At 36.9% G+C, this 18,324-nt stretch overlaps 2 protein-coding genes across 3 annotated transcripts; one reads left to right on the top strand and one right to left on the bottom strand.

The window, feature by feature from the left end:
• Positions 1-305: 305 nt before the first annotated feature.
• On the top strand, positions 306-1,924 carry LOC113771781 (leucine-rich repeat extensin-like protein 4). The gene is made up of 2 exons (XM_027316342.1): positions 306-369; positions 553-1,924. Exons 1-2 carry the CDS (start codon positions 306-308, stop codon positions 1,797-1,799), a joined length of 1,311 nt encoding a protein of 436 aa, XP_027172143.1. The 3' UTR covers positions 1,800-1,924.
• Positions 1,925-3,205: 1,281 nt separating this feature from the next.
• On the bottom strand, positions 3,206-17,976 carry LOC113772416 (transmembrane E3 ubiquitin-protein ligase FLY2-like). 2 transcript variants are annotated; one of them, XM_027317008.1, is made up of 16 exons: positions 17,327-17,976; positions 14,990-15,062; positions 13,952-14,079; positions 13,202-13,317; positions 12,154-12,214; positions 9,648-9,714; positions 9,492-9,569; positions 8,741-8,898; positions 8,588-8,647; positions 8,332-8,425; positions 7,355-7,522; positions 5,636-5,964; positions 4,489-4,605; positions 4,231-4,400; positions 3,689-3,734; positions 3,206-3,543 (listed from the first exon to the last, which is right to left on the bottom strand). In XM_027317008.1, exons 1-14 carry the CDS (start codon positions 17,483-17,485, stop codon positions 4,299-4,301), a joined length of 1,710 nt encoding a protein of 569 aa, XP_027172809.1. In that variant the 5' UTR covers positions 17,486-17,976; the 3' UTR covers positions 3,206-3,543; positions 3,689-3,734; positions 4,231-4,298. The 2 variants fall into 2 exon arrangements, with proteins under 2 accessions (XP_027172809.1, XP_027172808.1); XM_027317007.1 differs by lacking the exon at positions 3,689-3,734.
• Between the last annotated feature and the right edge of the window lie 348 nt (positions 17,977-18,324).

Below are 18,324 nucleotides of genomic sequence, written 5' to 3'. Positions count from 1 at the left end.
GTACAAAATCTCCACCATTCTTCTTTGTGTTCAAATGCAGTTTTGACCAGAACTTATTTAGCTAGATGCTGAAGTTTACCCCCCTGGGTTGACAATTGGAAGACCTCGCAGAGACAACATGCTTATCCCTTCCAACTGAAGAAAACATTTGTTCCTTTCACTTCCCTTCTGTCTCTGTCTGGAGGCTGAAGCTGTCTTTCTCCACTTCCACTTCAGAAAACAGGTTATTTACATGGAAGGAGGAAAGTCCATATCATGCATATTTTCTTCTGCCCAATCTTGTGCAGATAGTGCATTAGGAAAAAATGAAGATACTGGTGACCACATCAAACAGAGAATGCATATGCCTATCACAGTTGAAAGCAGCAGGTGAGTTCATGTCAAGGCATCAAATTATAGTACTAGATAAATTATGCACAGGCCATCCAACATAGACCTGGAAACCTCGGAAGGCATAATGATCATCTTGGCTATCAGTTGTGACAGTTAAAGGTCGCTGTATTTGGTGGTTGTAACATGTGCTGTTGTGGATCTTGTCTGTATAAAACTCAGGGAATCCCCAGAGCAGTAGCAACCTTAATGAATTGAGAGGCCTTTCTACAGCAATGGCTTCGTTTGCCTTCATTCTAGCTCACGCCATGGTTCTCTTAGTGCTGATCCTTTCATCCTTCAACAGCTTTGCTAAACATGGTTACTCATCCACCCGCCACCACCAACACCACAGACATCACCCCACGAATAAAGCCACAATAAATCCCAGACTGCAACAAGCGTATGTGGCTCTCCAAGCTTGGAAGAAAGTAATTTATTCTGACCCTAAAAACTTCACTTCAAACTGGATTGGCCCTTCAGTATGCAATTACACAGGAGTCTACTGTGCCCCTTATCCTGACAATACCAAAATACAAGTTGTTGCTGGCATTGACCTCAACTTTGCTGATATTGCTGGTTTTCTGCCTGAGGAACTAGGCCTTCTCTCAGACCTTGCATTGATTCATCTCAATAGCAACCGGTTCTGTGGCATCCTCCCTCAATCATTAGCAAACCTTACTCTACTCTTTGAGCTCGACCTCAGTAACAACAGATTTGTAGGCCCTTTCCCTTCTGTTGTACTTTCTCTTCCGACGCTGAAGTTTCTTGATATTCGCTTTAATGAGTTTGAAGGGCCGTTACCTCCTCAACTCTTTGCCAAAAAACTGGATGCAGTTTTTCTCAACAACAATCTCTTTACTTCTGTCATACCACCAAATTTAGGCTTGAGCTCAGCATCTGTTGTGGTGTTTGCGAATAACAAATTTGGAGGCTGCCTTCCTCCAAGCATAGCCAACTTTGCAAACACTTTAGAGGAATTGCTCCTGATCAATACTAGCTTAACAGGGTGCCTGCCACCTGAGGTTGGATACCTATACAAACTTAGGGTACTAGATGTGAGCTCCAACAAAGTAGTTGGTCCAATACCTTACAGCCTTGCAGGATTAGCTCACTTGGAGCTCCTCAATTTAGCTCACAACATGTTTACCGGAGACGTGCCTGCTGGAGTTTGTGTATTGCCTAATTTGTCCAATTTCACATATTCTTATAACTTCTTCTGCGAGGAGGAAGGCATTTGCATGAACTTGACATCCAGAGGCATTGCGTTTGATGACCGTCGAAACTGTTTGCTGGAAAAGCCTCTTCAGAGGACCAAGAAGGAATGCAGTGCAGTGTATGAGCATCCTGTGGAATGCTTTGACTATCACTGTGGTGGTTCTGGTACTCCTCCTGCCCCAACACCACTGTCTTCACCTCCCAGTGGCTAACTTCAGCAGCAACTATAGTCATCTCAACCAGCGAGCAAAATAACAAAATCCATGTTGGTTTTGCTGGGGCCCTGTAAATGATTTGATTGAAGTTTGTCTTGCAAATTTGCTCTCATCTTGAAACTTTTGATTTGTCCATGGCAACGTTTGTATGAGTAGATGTTAATGTTGATTGATAGTTGATACCCGAAGTTTCAAATTATCAGCTCATTTGTCACATCAAACATCTGAAGCCACCCTTTCCTTTTAACATGTTTTCAAAGCTGGTGCTTATTACTAACCAAGAACTCATATAACACTCTACCAAGATCTAATCTGTGTTAATTTCTCCCAGTAGTTTTTTCATCAAGTCCTGATCAACTGTGTTAAATCATACTTTTAATGGTGTTCATCAAGGATACACATTTACCAACTTTGAGAATGCATCCTGATAAACTCGTATAGAAGTTGCCAATTAGGAGATCCCTAGCAAATAGATACTGCAACACTCATTCCCATTAGGAGACAGTAATGTATCTTGATAAGCTGCCTTTTGCCAGCCTGTGAATATTGCCAATTTTATTCAAAATTAACGAAATATAATTATTATTGGTGATCATGCAATAGTGAAATCGACTTCTTGGCAATTCAATTTGAATCGAGAAATCAAACCTTTGAGCTGTGAATATGAACTGGATTTTCAAGAAATCCACTTCCTAAAAATCCACTACCATAATGCTATTTTATTTGTTCATCTGGCTCAACTTATTTAACCTTTTTTTTTTTAATGTAATCCCCTAATGTTCGATGATTGCATTGAACCCAACTACTCTGGAGTCGTGCACCATTGGACCCTTTCCGGGATGACACTACCAAGTCTCGAATTCATTTAATTTCAATGGCTTTCAATGTCACTTCAACATTCTTGTCGATGAGCTAGATGCTGATCCATGGTTTCCTCCACTTTTTTTTGGGTTGGGGCCCCGGGGGGGGGGGGTTTGGTGGGTGGGTGGTCCTAGGAAGGGCTACAGCACGTTAACAAGAGACTAAAACGTGGGGTTGCCACTCCAACAATGCCATCTGCAAGCAGATTCCTCAATCCCGCCGGTGGATCCTGTAACTCTGAAATTTCCCGCTGGTGGACCTGTGCAAGACTTGCTCTGCTAGCCTATCTGCGCATCTGTTTCCCTATCTTCAGCTCTGCTTCACCTTGCACCCTCATTGCCATAGCCCATCGTTTCATCATACAACAACTAAAAAAGCCATCATAAGATTGAGGTAAGAGAAATAGGGTCGTTAATGCAACAGTGCCGGTGGAAACAAACATAGGGAGTGGCAGTGCCGGCCGTGATGGCAGAGGTGGCGTCACTGGGAGCAGTGGATATAACAGCAGTCTGAATTTTTTTTTTTTTTTTTTAAAGATTTCGGTGAAAAATGACTATTAGTCCATTACTCTCATATCAATCCTGTAACTGAATATACACCAATGCACCTACCTTGAATTGTAAGCTTAGAACTGTACCCTTTTTTTTCTTTCCCCATAGAGGGATCACCTAAGGTCTCCAATACCTATGAAACTTGGGTGGGGAAAATGACAACGCTGGGAAAAAAGTAAGAAGAATCATCAATTTTCAGTAAAATGTTACACTACTATAATGTACATCACAATACAACTTTGCAGGTCAGCAAGTGCATCCATAACTACACCTAGTTCTCGCCCTTTTTCCAAATATGTAATAAGCCGAATCTGGTCCATTCCTCCAACCTGAGATAATATATTGTTGTTAGAAGCTTCTTGGTTTTTTTTTTTTTTTCCTTCTTAAAGAAACAAAAAGTAAAAGAAGAAAAGCTTAATGCAAGATTTTAGTATGGGGCTAGTAAAGTTGTTATAGAGAGATTTTAGGTATTACATGTTCTGCAATGAGCTCTCAAGTGCAAAGGAGAAAGCTGCCTTCTCTAAGAAAACAAAAACTTCAGGACATTGACAAAATTTATTTGGCAAATTAAGCATGTGAGACATGTTAAAAAACTTAAACGTGTATAGATGCAAGTTTAGCCCTTTTGAAATGCCAAAAAAATTTGCAGACACAGATATTTGAGAAAGTATATTCTTTTGGTTCAATGAGAGACTTCAAACATTATCAAGGGGGAAATGGGAAAAGGGAGGGCTTGAGAGTCGAACCAGAGAGCTCATAGTCACCTAAGCTAATATCCCTACCAGCTAAGTTGGATTTCAGGGACAAGAAAGTATATTCTACTGCAAAATATGCATAATCCATATTATAAAACTATTTGAAAATGTCCCGACGTTAACCGTTACTTTGATTCCCAACAAGATTTATATACTTGAAGGATCTGACATTACATTAAAATTGGAAGGTGGAAAAAAAGAACCGACCCAGTAAGTTAGCAAAGTTAAACAGCAATTAAGAGTCTGTAAGAAGCCATTTACCCCAGTTAGCAGGTTGAGCAATGTCAGTTGGTCCTTGAAAAAATGGATGGAAAGGTCATACAATCTCCTCAAGCTGGTGGAAGAGGACGTCTGCAGGTTGGGCACTCCATTTTTATGTCCATCCATCTTTGTAAACAGCCCGAATGAAAGAAATGATCGCATGGTGTAACCTAGATTACAAAATATTCAATCAAAACATATACTTTTAAAGATGTCATCCTGTGAAGTAATTGAAGTGTTAAGCATTTGATTTAATACCATGCAATCATTAGAGCGTTGAGTAAGGTCGATTGAAGTCATACAAATGACACAGTCTGTGGCATGGTTTGGATCCTGATCAAACCTTCTATAATAGCTGTATTTCTCAGGTAAAATCTGCACAATTCAGATGAAGGCTGTTTAAGACAGAAATGCAAAGCTCCAATCACACTATCACATGCATAATGAAAAAGCAACACTTTTAACTGCTCAGTAAAGTACAACAAAATAGCTGCTAATCAATTTTTTTAAATGTGTCATTTCTCTTATATATCCATCATCACACACTAGTATGGCTAAACCAAAACTACTCCACTGATCATTTTAAGACTCTTAAAAAAAGATCATTCAAGAGATTCTCTTTTTATACCACATTAGGCACTCTCTCTAAGATACGCAAGCTCAATCCTTCAACAATCCATAAAACTGAGAGAAATAAAAATATATAGTTATTCACAAACATGTGAATCTATCTTCCATGTAGCATCAGTGAGAAGAAACACTGAAGATATCAAATCCATATTCTTCTTCACAATTTACCAAATTTAACAGGTAGATGGCGACAAGACAATGCAAGTAGTTATAAATGACATGACTTAGGTACTTTGACTTAAACAAAAAATACTATCAGAGCATGAATTGAAGAGAAGAAAATAACATATTGCCCTTTTGCGATATTTTATAAGAAATAATTGCATAGGAGCTTCCAAATACAAGCATTGGGCTGTTACGCTATAAATTGTTACAAGTAAAACTGATATGATTAATCCTGCTTGAAACTCATACAAACTGTAACATTGATCCAACAATTACAGAGGCTAAGATAGCAAAAAACCTAGATTTAGTAAGGTGAAACACATAGCTAATTTGACAATAGGTATGCAAACCACTTGACAACATTGTTGAAGCCAGAAAGGCATGGTGGAAAAATTTGTACATGCTGTCACTCTCAGAGGTCAGTTTTGAGAGAGGTAGATTTGTGCTGCACAGTTCATAGAGGACCAGTTTTTTGTTTGACAAAAATCAATGCAGAAAATAGGGATGAGAAAAGGTGGGGCAACATGCAGCAGCAAATTTGTGTCTTTTTTGGTTATGAACAAAAAATAGCAGGGATATGATTATATAAATATCATAAAAAGTGTTAGACCTGTCGGGGAATAAACCACCGTGAACCAAGGTAATGTTGTAGAAGAAGAATTGAAGCCTGGAAGCCCATAAAAATACCCAAACAGATGCACCAGTTCTTGTCAGGCGCTATTCGCATGAAGTTGTGAGGGCAGCCAAAGACGTACAATGGAATTGCTAACCGAGTTACAGTCATTCCTATGATATAATGAGGATGCAGTGGTTTTCTCGAGTCTCGAACCACATTAGTGACAATTTGAGGTATCCAAAATGAGTGCATAAGCAAAAGAATAAGCCGCAAAAACTTGTGGAACTCATACGTGATCAAAATCCCACCCAAAAGGATTCCATCTGCAATAGATTTAAAGGTTATTGACAAAAATCTACATGCATATACAATATATATTTCTTTTAGTAACTCTGCTAAAAAGGCAAGCTGAATAAGTGATATTCAAACGAGAAATGAAAGTTATCCAAAAACACCATCGATGTATATACAAGTGGAGGTGGATACTTTAAGCTTTAGACAGAGAGAGAGAGAGAGAGAATCATACTATATTTAAAAGGGTTCAAAATTATAACAAAACACCATTACAGTAGGTCAGACAGTCTACTAGATTGGGGCACAACTAGTAAGATTCTAGTCTTTCACCTTTACAAGAACAAGAAACATTTTCCAACAATTATTCCATTTACCATACTAATTTACAAGTTAGAGTGACTAAAACATTCAATGCAAGGAAAACAAGCTGCAAAGACATGTATGCAGCTTGCTAAAACATTTGGAGTAAATAGAGGGACAGAAAGCTATACAATCAGTATTTAGTTTTCTTTGTAGAACAAAAGGACAGATAAATGGCATAGATACAGGAAGACGTACTTTTTCTGAAAGTAGCATAAAAATATGCCAAGGACAATATGAGGGTACATATGATCATGTTTTCATCTATATGCCTAACTAGACATTCTTTTCTCACATACTTTGTAGATATTTTATAAAATGATCAGCAGGGAAGTACATTTGGGTCTTTGCAGAATAGTTACATAGAAGAGCTTGAGTGCACTAATCTCACATTCACACCTAGATATTCCACGAACAAGCATACTTTACAAACTATATTTGCATTAGCTTATTCCCTGTCTTTTCTTCCAATTAAATACAGACACTTGTTATTCATCAACAAAAGATTTGATAATGTGTTTGACTAACCAAGGAGTTGTATTCTCACTTTTTCTTCATTGTCATAGTTTGCAGTAGGCATCTTGTAACTGCAGCATGTGTTTTCAACAAGTGTCACGCAGTGACTGCATCTGATTTTTTATTAACTACTTAAGGCCCAATAGAATGCCAGCATGCATGGAAGAGTATCCATGTAACTGACATGACATGTAGCCTTGTTTGCAACATTATTGCCAATTTCCACTTTCTTGTAATGCTACTTCTTATATCAGGTTGGCTAGATGATGCATTGGAAGTATTGTTCCCAAATATTCTGAATCTTCATACCAGGTCATTTCTCCATTATCATTAATAGGCAGTGTTTCTCTTTATCTTGTAATTTGTATTTTGTACTAATTACTATGGAAACAGTAGTTGTCTTAATAGGAAGATCTCACCTTAACAAAAAACATGTGTATGTACACATATCTCCACTAAAGGAAATATATATTTTGATCTACATTGGTTGATATCCACATTAGTATCTAGAACCATTCTAACATTCAACAAGAGAATACTCACAGAAACGACTGTAAAGAACTGATAGTTCACGTCTCATTGCTTCCCATCCCTCTCCATTATTCATAGGCCTACTTGCTTTCCATATGGCAAGAAGGTAACGCATCTCAAATATTGAGAACACGACAAACTTGAAGAAAGCTGCAGTTGCAAAAGCATTGAATAGAGATTCTGCAGGCAGAGACACGAGTTAATAATCCAAATGAACCAGAGGGAAAATTTTACATAAAATACATAGAGCTCCAGAGCTGAATACTGCAGCGGGGATAAAGATAGAATAGAATTGGTACAAAATTGGCTACAGAAATTTTTTTAAAAAAATTATTTGAAACAGTCATTAAGGAACAGAAAGACAAAATGCATATTCACTGACTCTGAGCTTCAGCTAACTGTATTCCACCACAACCGCTAGGAATTCAAAACCAGGAAGCACAAAAGTTTGCCAAAGACAATTCTCTTCACTATGACAAATACGCCTCCAAGCATGCAGGTTAAAAGAACAATACGAGTATCTGAGGTTCAGCTAACCGTATTCCACCATTGCTGCTGGGAATTCAAAAGCAGGAAGCAAAAAATTTTGCCAAAGACATTTCTCTTCACTACCACAAATACGCCTCCAAGCATGCAGGTTATAAGAATAAGAGGGGGGAAAAAAGTCCATTATGAAGAGAAAGATCCCAAACTAGAATTCATCTATGCTCTACCTCTAGCATGTACCTATAAAAAATGTTATTCTTATAAATTATGAGTAACTGGCTTTTTCATGGCCAATATAAATCAGGATTTTGTCATGAAACTAGGAAGAAGCTTTGCCACAGCAACTGATTTACATGGGCCATTTCAAAGGGAAGAAAAACAACAAGAGATAGATTACACAAGGTTAAAGGGTAAAGATAATGTACTTCATTAAGAAAGAAAAAATGTGGTTATTTCACTTAGTAACGTAGAGATACACACACATCAATCCAGTTCAAACTTACCAACTAGAATTCCAGCTGTCAGATGCAATAAACAAAGATATGCGTCCATGATAGCCTGCTGCCCTATCATCAGTATAGACACTTTGGCAGCTCCCTGTAGGAATGATACCAAATCAGTTAATTCTTCCATTAAGCAATATCAGAAGGAAGGGATGGCAAACCTGATATCACTTCCAGACTTAGTAGAAATGAAAACCTATAGAGAATGAAACTGTTTTTACCAACAAATGAGCATGATTAAGACAAGGAATCTTACTGATTGAGTGTTACTATGTTCCATTTGTCGAATTAACAGAAGAACTTGAAGGAAAGAAACCTATAGTGCCACAACTTAAGGAATCCACCAAAAGAATTTGATAACAAGATAAAGGAAAAACAAATAAATATCCAATTTTCGATAGAAGGATACAAAGGTGACCATCAAGGTGTAGTTAACTGCTTTGTTGTAGTAAACCTCAATGTTGACAGAAGTGGCATTCAAAGCAATGGGTGAGAAACAATCTCCATCATCATCCACTGAAGGGCTTTCCATCAGTCCCTCAAGATGATATCTATCATGGTCTCCATCTAGCAAAAGATGAAGGGTAAAATAGATTAAAATATTCTCTAGAGATCACAAAAAAACTAGTCACATGATTAAATTACTGAGTTAACAGAAAATGCATTTAAATATAACCACACACATCTTGTACAAAGTCTCTATCAGATTAAACCTATCATTCAATTTCCTGGCAAACCATTTTTCTCTCAGTAGATGTACATCAAACAACCAGATTTGTCAAAGGTAATATAATATTTCAGTACAATATATTTAAGGATTATGTCTCCCTTAATACTCAACTACTAGAATTACAGTTTTTATGTGCTGGAGGTACAATTGAACCATTTGCAGTATAAATAGTAGCATCAATTACTGCTCAGCACAAAAAGGTTGCGTCTTTACATTTACACTCCAGAATGAACATCACAAGATGCAGTGGGGGAAAAGAAAAAAGGGAAAAAAAAGAGTAGTCGCTTACACTAGCTACCCTTATTGTTGACCATTATTATTTCTTAAAAAATGCAGTATAAAGTCAAATTGTTGAATCATTTAATGACCAATAGTAGACAGAAAATAAGGAATAAAGAAAGAATTCATATGCTTTAGTTAACTCATGTACCATTTTGAGTGGATGACATATGTGATATTTGAGCCGCAATTTCAATGTTACAGTGTTTCTCCATTTCATATATGGGTGCTGCAATAGAAGATATGATTAGTCAACCTCACCCACCAGCTATGAGAACTTCAAGTCATGATGGATGAATAACATTACAATGTTTTCTTTTCCAAATTTTGTCACGTGGAGACTCCTGGAACACCTGGGATGAGAAAACTCCAAGCTGTGAAAGAAACAATGACTCAAGTCATTCCAAGTCATAGTTGTCATGAATGGACACATTAATTACCAGGATAAGTGGCAAAATGGATATTTGGTTATTAAATGGTTTTAACTAAATGGATAGTGGATCAATTCACATCCAATTAAAAAATAGATCCAAATGGATTGGATTTACATGGCTAATGTAAAACCATTATCCTTCCATGCAACCATTTACTCTTCCCGAATAAGTTTGGATCCAACGATTCAACTACTGATTAGTAGTCATTTGGGCATTCCTCAATCTAGTAAAAAACCCGACCAACTTCAAATTGACCTCTTCTTTGTCCAAGTGATTTCGGGCATTCTTCAATGTGGTAAAAAACCAGAACCACTTCAAATTGACTCTTTTTCTTCCAAATGACTTCGCTCGGGTTTGGAAACTTTAATATGCTTCAGCCAGGAAATCTTCATACTTATCATCATCATCAATCATCAAGTGAAGCCAATGTCTAATTCTGGTTGACTCAAAAATGGCCCCTATCAATTCTTGAGTTACGAGTTCAAAACTGACTCAAACTCATATTCACATAGGAGCAGCAGAGGGAGAATTCTGCAACAGATCCATATTCTCTCGGGTTTTGTAACGGGTCAAGTTGGGTAAAGCTCAAAGCAAGTATAGTATGTGGGTCAGTGCTTGCCGTGTGTGTGAATGTGTGTGTATAGCGTGATATGTGTGGAGAGAGTTTCATTTTTTTTTTTTTTGGATAAATGGATTTAGATGGATGAGATGGATAACCCATTTAAATCCACCAGTTTACGTGGATTTAAATGGTGAACCATTTAGCGTCATTAAGAATTTCTCACTCAATCAAATCCATTTAACCTAGGTTTATTTGGATGGTTTTGGATCCAAATTGCTTGGCTTTGCTATCGGTCGTGTAGTCGCTTATAGAATACCAAATACTATTTATTTTCCACTTAATAAGGGAAGGGGGGAAGGGAAGCGAAGCTTAGTGAGCCTTTGCCACCCCTACTTAGGTGAATCCGGGAAACATCATCTTGGACCACTTTGAGAATGATCTAATTTCATCTTAGACAACATTCAAGGTCCATGGGCAACACAACATTTTTGTCAGTCCTAATTTTCAAGAAATGGAAACCCAAACTCATCCCTTGATTGAACATCTTTCATATGTCTAGTATCTGTAGAGGGTACAACATAATACTATGCTCTTGCCTGTTGATCCAAAAGTTGGAACAAGGAATGAAGGACGATTGAAATCTCTTACTTGCTGGTCCATTCCAACAAAAGTAGGGGAGATTGCTTAAAGAACTCATGTTGACCATTAACAATGGCCAACTGTTGAATGAAAGTTTTACAGTAAACAGAAAATAGTCCTCGTTCTAGCTAGCAGATGCACACCAAAAAATCACTCAAAGGTTACAAAACCTAAACTATAGATTCCCTCTGGGCCAGCACCTAACCAAATGGAAGTTTAAATGATCAATTGATACAATACTAAGGATTCTGAAAAGTCCAATCCTCCTAGCAGATTAAAACTTTGATTCAAAAAATTCCGAAATCTTTCACAAAAATAAAGATAGAACCACATTAGTTTGTTTATAACAAGCAGATAAAGGAAATTTAGGCTCTCTTTGGGTTAGGAGTTTTTTCAAATACTAGTTTTTGAAATACAATATTACAATAACACATCTAGAAAACACTCCTAATACACCTAGCAAAAACATCAAAAACTAACTAAAAGAAACCACCAACCCTTTTTTCCTCCACCACGCCGCACCACCACTCCTGCAGATCTGGTCCCTCATGACTAGATCCGGTACCCAGGAAGGAGGGGAAGGGGCAGGGGGAGAGGAGAGGGGGGAGGGTGGAAGGGGGGAGAGGCAGCAGAGAAGGGAAGGTGTGCGGGACGGAGAGGAGTTGACAGGCAGGGAAAGGGAGGCAGGTGTGGCGGGAGGTTGAGGGTGGTGGGAGAAGGAACTTTGTGGCGGGAGGTTGAGGGTGGTGGGAGAAGGAACTTTTTAACTTTTCTAAGCCACTCCAAAAAAAAAAAATTAAATGTTACGAAACACCCCAAAGTACATTGCTACAGTATAGTTTTTTAAGATTAAATGCTACAGTAAATTTTTTAAAAACACCTAATCCATAAGGACCTTAATTATGATCTTCCCTTTAAACACAACATTTCCACAACAGACTGGAACAAAAAAGGAAAGGAAAAAAATTTAGAAAAAGGCAAAACCAACCAAACACACGTAGAAACTGTCAATGGAACTCAAACAGATACCCCATTGCTTAAAAGCAGCATCACATATATTGAATTTCTGTCATTCAAATGACAGTGAACTATTTTGCATTCAATCTGAAAAGCAGAAAATGCAAGCACCATTATCCCACAGAACCATCAAAAAGTGGACCATAAGAGATGGCAATTACCAAGTGATACGGATTCGATAGTATATAGTCATCTTCCTGGCCAAACTCGCCCTCTTTTCCACTGCAAATTAGAATTTCCAGAAATGTGAGTTATGAAAGCTTCCAAAACACTTCTGCAGATTATATTAATAAGCAAATCAGCATTTCCTAAATGAATTTTTGTCTTTCTCCTTTCCATTTTCCCTCTTTCTATTTCCTTTTAAGGCGAAGGAAAGGAGAATAGGAAAGCAAGAAAGGCCAAAAAGATGGTGAAGATGCTCAACAAGGAAATCATAAGTCAAATAAATTCAGCATAGAGAACAAAGGGCCAATCCAGAACATTTTCGAGAAGTGATTTTCTAATTCAATTCTAAAAACTTAGTGAAGTAATCAAAATGTTGGGATCATTTAAACCAAAGTAACTTGAGCCATGAAACTTTTAGTAGACAGTCAAAACCATACAGGTAGAGAAAGTCCAACTAAAGACTGTTGCAAAAAAGAACAGCAAGAATATGAAAAGTTACCAAAACGTGTCCGCAGAAGATACCAATGACAACATTAGCAGCAAATGCATAGAAGTGAATGTCAAATTGTGGGTCAATTAGGGACCAGAAGCAGGTCATCCAAATAAGATCACAGCTACAAATAATTTTGCACTCAGAAAAAAATAAAAATAAAAAAAAGCTTCAGATTAGAACTAAATATTAAGTCACAAATTAAGAACCCGGGTCTCAACTAACCAATCCAATATCATGCAGACAGGAGCCAGACTAGATATACAGATGAGGGATGTTTACACGGATGGTTACACATTCAAACTTTCTTCGCTGGCTAGAGACATATCTGCTATTGGAAATATGCCATATTATGGTGAGAACTGGCAACAGAGTTTCAAAGCATATTTAAGCAGAATCATAGCAGGATTATGTAGGACTAGCGGCTGCACGCATATCCTTAAATTACAACAGGAGTACAACCTTGATTGTGCAGACACCATATTTAAAGCAATATCATCCACCACTCCCAAGAGTGATTCAGAAGAAGAGAGTGGAAGCAAACCCAAGAATACCTATAAGTTACCAGTCGGAGTTGTCTGAATGGCCATATATAGACCCCTTCTATTCGAATTTGGGCACCACCAGCTTCACGTTCATTATCATAAACATCATGGAAGATTAATACACCCTATTACATATATTAACAAAACAAATGAGAATTGCATCACAAACAGGAATGAGTTTTGGATAAGAAAATTCCCCAAGAATAAAGCTAAATGTTTGAATAGGTCTAAGAGTTACTTGTATAAGCACAGACATTATGTATTCGCAATGTATAAGCACAAGTCAAATACAGGAGATGTAAACTGTAACTGTACAGGAGATGTAAAATGTAACTCTATATAGTCAGTCATTACATTGCTGGCAATTAATTATCTATCCCAGAACAGATTCAACACCGACTGCTTTGAAACAAAACAATCTGCTGTTTATCGAAACATTTCCAGAGACACTCGGTCACCAACTTGATATAAACTTAACTGATAAAGAATTTCAACTGCTATATGTATGTATTTCACAATCAAAGCTAGCTAATTACTTAAAAAGTATACGGCTTTTCTTTCCCCTATCAGAAGTGGAGGCAAAGACTAATTTTGACCTACAAAAAATTCACGTTAAGATGCAGGATGAACAAATTGACAGACAAGGGGTGATCACCGTGCAGATTGAAGGTTTTATTCAGCCATGAAATGAATCAGACAAGCTAAGACAAGGACTGTTCATCCAAGCCACTGCTAGAACAAGCAGAATGATGGTATCACCTGAACGTAATGTACACCAGTTATTTTGGTTGGAGTGCTAATTAGTTCAAGGACAGAGTTTCCATTGGATTTCTTGAAATCAGGAAACCTGGATGAGCTATTTGTGGAGTCCAGAAATCTCCACGACCCTGCAAGTCATAAATCCATTGAATCATATAATCAGCAAGGTGTAGTATCCAAAAACAACTTTGAGCACATTTCATTAATAGTAGTCAAATCAACAAGATATTTACTTTTGGTCCTATTGATATGTACAATAATATTTAGTCACTCTTTGACAGAAATACAATTACCAGTTGTAACCTCATGATATCATTCAAATTTACATGATTCTAGCAAAGATTCTTCAAAAATGCCTACCCAAGAAAAGGAAAAAAAAAAAAAGAACACATAGGAAAGGGAAAATATATTAATAGGACATGCAGGCACTTCAGGGTGCAGACTATTTTTTAGATGCTAGCAATCATGGAGCATGAATATCCGAAAGATCTCCCTAACAAGTATCAGAAATAAAAGTTCCAACTGCTCTGCCACTGATATGAAGATTTTGTAATACTCAATAGCATTCATTAATCAAACATGACAGATCACTCTTAAAACAGTATCTAGGCAGGCAAAAACGCCTTACATCTTCCACCTCTTTCCTAGTTTACACATGTCCGTGAAATTATAAATTTGCTTCAAGTTACCTCATCCAGCTGAAACTGTTAATACAACAAAATAGAATCTTAAAGCATGACTCAATCAGACAAAAATGTTCAACTAGAAATAAATACTAATTACCTTTAAATTTCCAAAACAGGTATAGTCAAAGATTGTAACCTAATTTCAATTGTTTCAGCTTCAAAATATTCATATCCTTCAGGCTTAACACAATGTATAAAATAGGCTACTAATTATCAGCAAAGTAAAGGTACTTATAAGCGTATTCAGCAACATAGAAAAGGTATACATAATCAAGACCAGAGAACGGATGCATGTGATAATAAAAGAGCCTTGATCTAAGATGATAAATTCAAAGCAAGATAACTGACAAACCTCTATATGTTCCTGTTATATTCCATGCAGAAAAAGGGCCCAACTCGCTCTCATCTTTTCTTACGAAAAGCCACTGTTAAAAGCAACAATGAGAATTACTCCAAGAAAAATCAATGCAGAAAGTCGGATGGAAAAATATATGACAGGATGAAGATACAAATTAGTGAACTTGCTTACAGAAAATCCAGTTTTTATTATGTTTAGTATGTTAACTTGGAACAGCATATCCGAGCTGGAAAGGCATATTTCTGAAACATAACTTTCTCTAATTTCTTTCTGGAGGAACCTATAACCATTAACTTAAAGCAGATGGATATAACCTTAGAGTAGTTTTTACACATTCTCAAGCCTCAGTTCTAAGTTGGCTTGTACAATCAAGTATAGATATACTACTAATGTTCAAACAACAAACTCACATAATTTCAATGCACGGGAATATGGCCTTGTTTTAGGACTTTTGAAGAAACAAGACACCTATGTTCCCTTTCATTGTTGAGAAGGATATACACAATCTCTTTAAGTAAGAACACCTAGAATTTGTCATTTGAATAACAGGTACATACTTCATTGCAGTTAAAATTCTGTTGCACTAGTCTGCCTCAAATGCCAACTTAAATGAGGTTCTTGTCAGAAAGATACCCATTTTATCCTATAAGGATCACAATTCTGTTATCAGAAATCATGAAATGATTACGCCATATTTAATGCAATTCTTTTAAAGGTAAAATAAACCAGAAAGTTCAAAGATTTCAAGAACTTTCAGCTTCTGTACCTCACCTCAAACACCTGAGATGATCCACCTCAAACTCCACAAAATGCCCTAATTCTTCTTATTTTGCTTAAAAAACTTTAGCTGAAGCTAGTTCTTCTCGTTGCCCAACATCCTATTCCACTTATCCACACAGAATATATCAGAGAAATCCAGCCTCCAATACCAAGAGTAACCCAAACAGCTTCCTGGCAACAAATTATTGCACCAGGAATCACTTCCAAAAGTGCTCCTTCAATAATAGTTTTGGCAATACAAAACCTCTACTTATTCTTCCTTAACATTTGGTCTGTGTCCAATATTGACGTAAACAGAGGTGGAACCTTTCACAATCCATTGACCTCTGGGGGGGAATGAAAAAGAAATGACAGAAACTTTCAGACTGATTAAGTCGGTGACTTCACAAGGATGAACCCATGCCTGAGTTTCACGCTATAAATTGTCATGTTGGTTCAACGAATAACATCCAGCAACTAGGCCATATGAATCAGATCAAAAGACAAATTAAAGAAAGAAATCCATCCAAAAAAAAACAGTTTGTCTGAACATACATACATGCTTCATTCAATGAAAGGAAATACATCTGATCCACAACCTCCAAGATTATCATGCAAGTGAACCAATCTTTACACAAAATTAACTCTTCCACTAGTTCTTTTCTCATTCATCTAGTTCTCAGTAGGAGTGATCATGGAGAAGCTCCTTGAATGAATTCTTCTGTCAATCTGATGCTTTATTTGCTTTCAGCCTCTCATAAGAGACTAACTCGTATTCAAGCAAGACAAGCACAGTATCACTCCCTTCAGCATACCTTCCAATTTAACACTCCATGCCCTTCTGAAAACAGACAGTAAATCACCAGTCGGAAATCTCCGTAGGTGCGTACTTTCCAACTATAGAGGTGGTTATTTATGATGACATCTGTGCCTTGTGCTAATTCATACCTCCAACACATGAAACTATAATTATTCACCCACACAGATGTCAATAAGGAGCTGAAATGAAGTCTCAGTAGCTAAACCCTTTGTCATACATACTCTCGGATTCTCGATCCAGCCAATTCTCAGGCTGCCCTCATATGAGCGAGGACCCATATGGAGTAGCTAATTGTACATAAAGGTAAACACGTCACCTATATCCACTCTGAAAGCTACTAAAATGTTCACGCAAAAATTTCTACATTAATGGTTACAAAACCTAAATTCTAAAATATCCTGGCCAGCTGCTTCTGAAACAAAAATAATGATAATTCACGAACAACTGCCAAAGTGAGAATGCAATAGAAAACTCCCAAAATTTTTATCACCCAAAAAAAAACCAAAATTACTTCTTTTATTCACAAACTAGTCAAGAAAATTAATTTCCCCAGCAAGTCACACAATTTATGGCTTTTCCTTTGACTAAACATTCAACATTACCACCATAAATAGAACAGAAAGGCAAAAGGTCAATCTGTAAAGTAAAACCAAACAGACGCTTAATTGGTCAAAACACCATAACTAGATAATCTAAGAACAAAATTTGTAACCATAATTGGATAAACAAAGCCTTAAAAATTCAATACTAACCTCATCACCCCATGATTGACTTCTCTCCCTTAAAGGCCGCAGCCCCAGAACTGGATGAAAAACAGCAAAAGCTAACCACAATCCAAAGCAGATTCTTGACGAGAACCTCAAATTCACCCTCTTTAGCCGATAAAAATCTAAACTTTCAACCAAACCCATCTCGAAAGCAACTTAAATTCTTATCCTTGAAGCTTTTTTCCACAAACCCAAACGAAGAAATGATCCCATTTCACTTAAAAAGGAGATTTTTCCAACTAAAATTAAAAAGGGGTTGTTGCTTATACTGAAATCAATGGATTGTTTCACTTAACTAACGACCCCCCAACAACTGATCGGCTTAAGGCACCGATCAATCTAAAGAAAGTGAGAGCTCAACAAACTAATTCAGAGAACAAAACTTGTAAATTGGAAAGGAAAACATTTTTTATAAATGATTGAGCAGGATTCTTGCTGTTTCTCTGGGTTTTAAGCTTTAACAACAAGAAGACCCTTCACTGGTAAATTGTAGTGCCAGAAAAGACATGCTCCTGATATTACTATTTGTTTAACAATAATTTAGTCGGAGACAGTTATTGGAATACTTTATTAATGAACTAGTTAAACGGCATAATCATGCTTAGTAGATTGCAGCATAGAAACTTTCAATGTGTGATGAAAGGAGAAGTAGGCGTAGTGCGTGTATTTTTTGAGTCAAAAGGATGAAATAGAAAGTCTAGTTAATTTTCCAGCGACTTCCAAAAGGAGTTAAAAATGTAGCTTGAAGGAAACAGATAAAAAATATTGGCAGTATTTTTTGGGAAACCATACTATAAACATAGAATGCACTATAAAACTGAATTTCCTTCGACAGAAATTACTTTGTTTGGATTGCCATTTTTCTCTCAAAAATATTTATGTTTTTCATAAATATATTTTTTAATTACCTTTTAATCTTATATATATTCTCACTATAATATATTTTTTTACAAAAAATATAGAAAATAACAATCTAAATGGAC

Source organism: Coffea eugenioides, chromosome 5 (assembly GCF_003713205.1).
Source record: "Coffea eugenioides isolate CCC68of chromosome 5, Ceug_1.0, whole genome shotgun sequence".
Taxonomy (NCBI): domain Eukaryota; kingdom Viridiplantae; phylum Streptophyta; class Magnoliopsida; order Gentianales; family Rubiaceae; genus Coffea; species Coffea eugenioides.
The sequence above is the reverse complement of the archived record's forward strand: the minus strand, read 5'-3'. Positions and strand labels throughout refer to the sequence as shown.

Bases quoted from the DNA above. Each gene is read 5' to 3' on its own strand.
- LOC113771781 (XM_027316342.1), top strand. From the start codon at position 306: ATGAAGATACTGGTGACCACATCAAACAGAGAATGCATATGCCTATCA. The intron at 370-552 runs GTGAGTTCATGT...TATAAAACTCAG, and splicing joins ATCACAGTTGAAAGCAGCAG to GGAATCCCCAGAGCAGTAGC.
- LOC113772416 (XM_027317008.1), bottom strand. From the start codon at position 17,485: ATGGGTTTGGTTGAAAGTTTAGATTTTTATCGGCTAAAGAGGGTGAAT. The intron at 7,523-8,331 runs GTAAGTTTGAAC...CTCTGCCTGCAG, and splicing joins GACAGCTGGAATTCTAGTTG to AATCTCTATTCAATGCTTTT. The intron at 5,965-7,354 runs GTGAGTATTCTC...AATCTATTGCAG, and splicing joins AGTTCTTTACAGTCGTTTCT to ATGGAATCCTTTTGGGTGGG.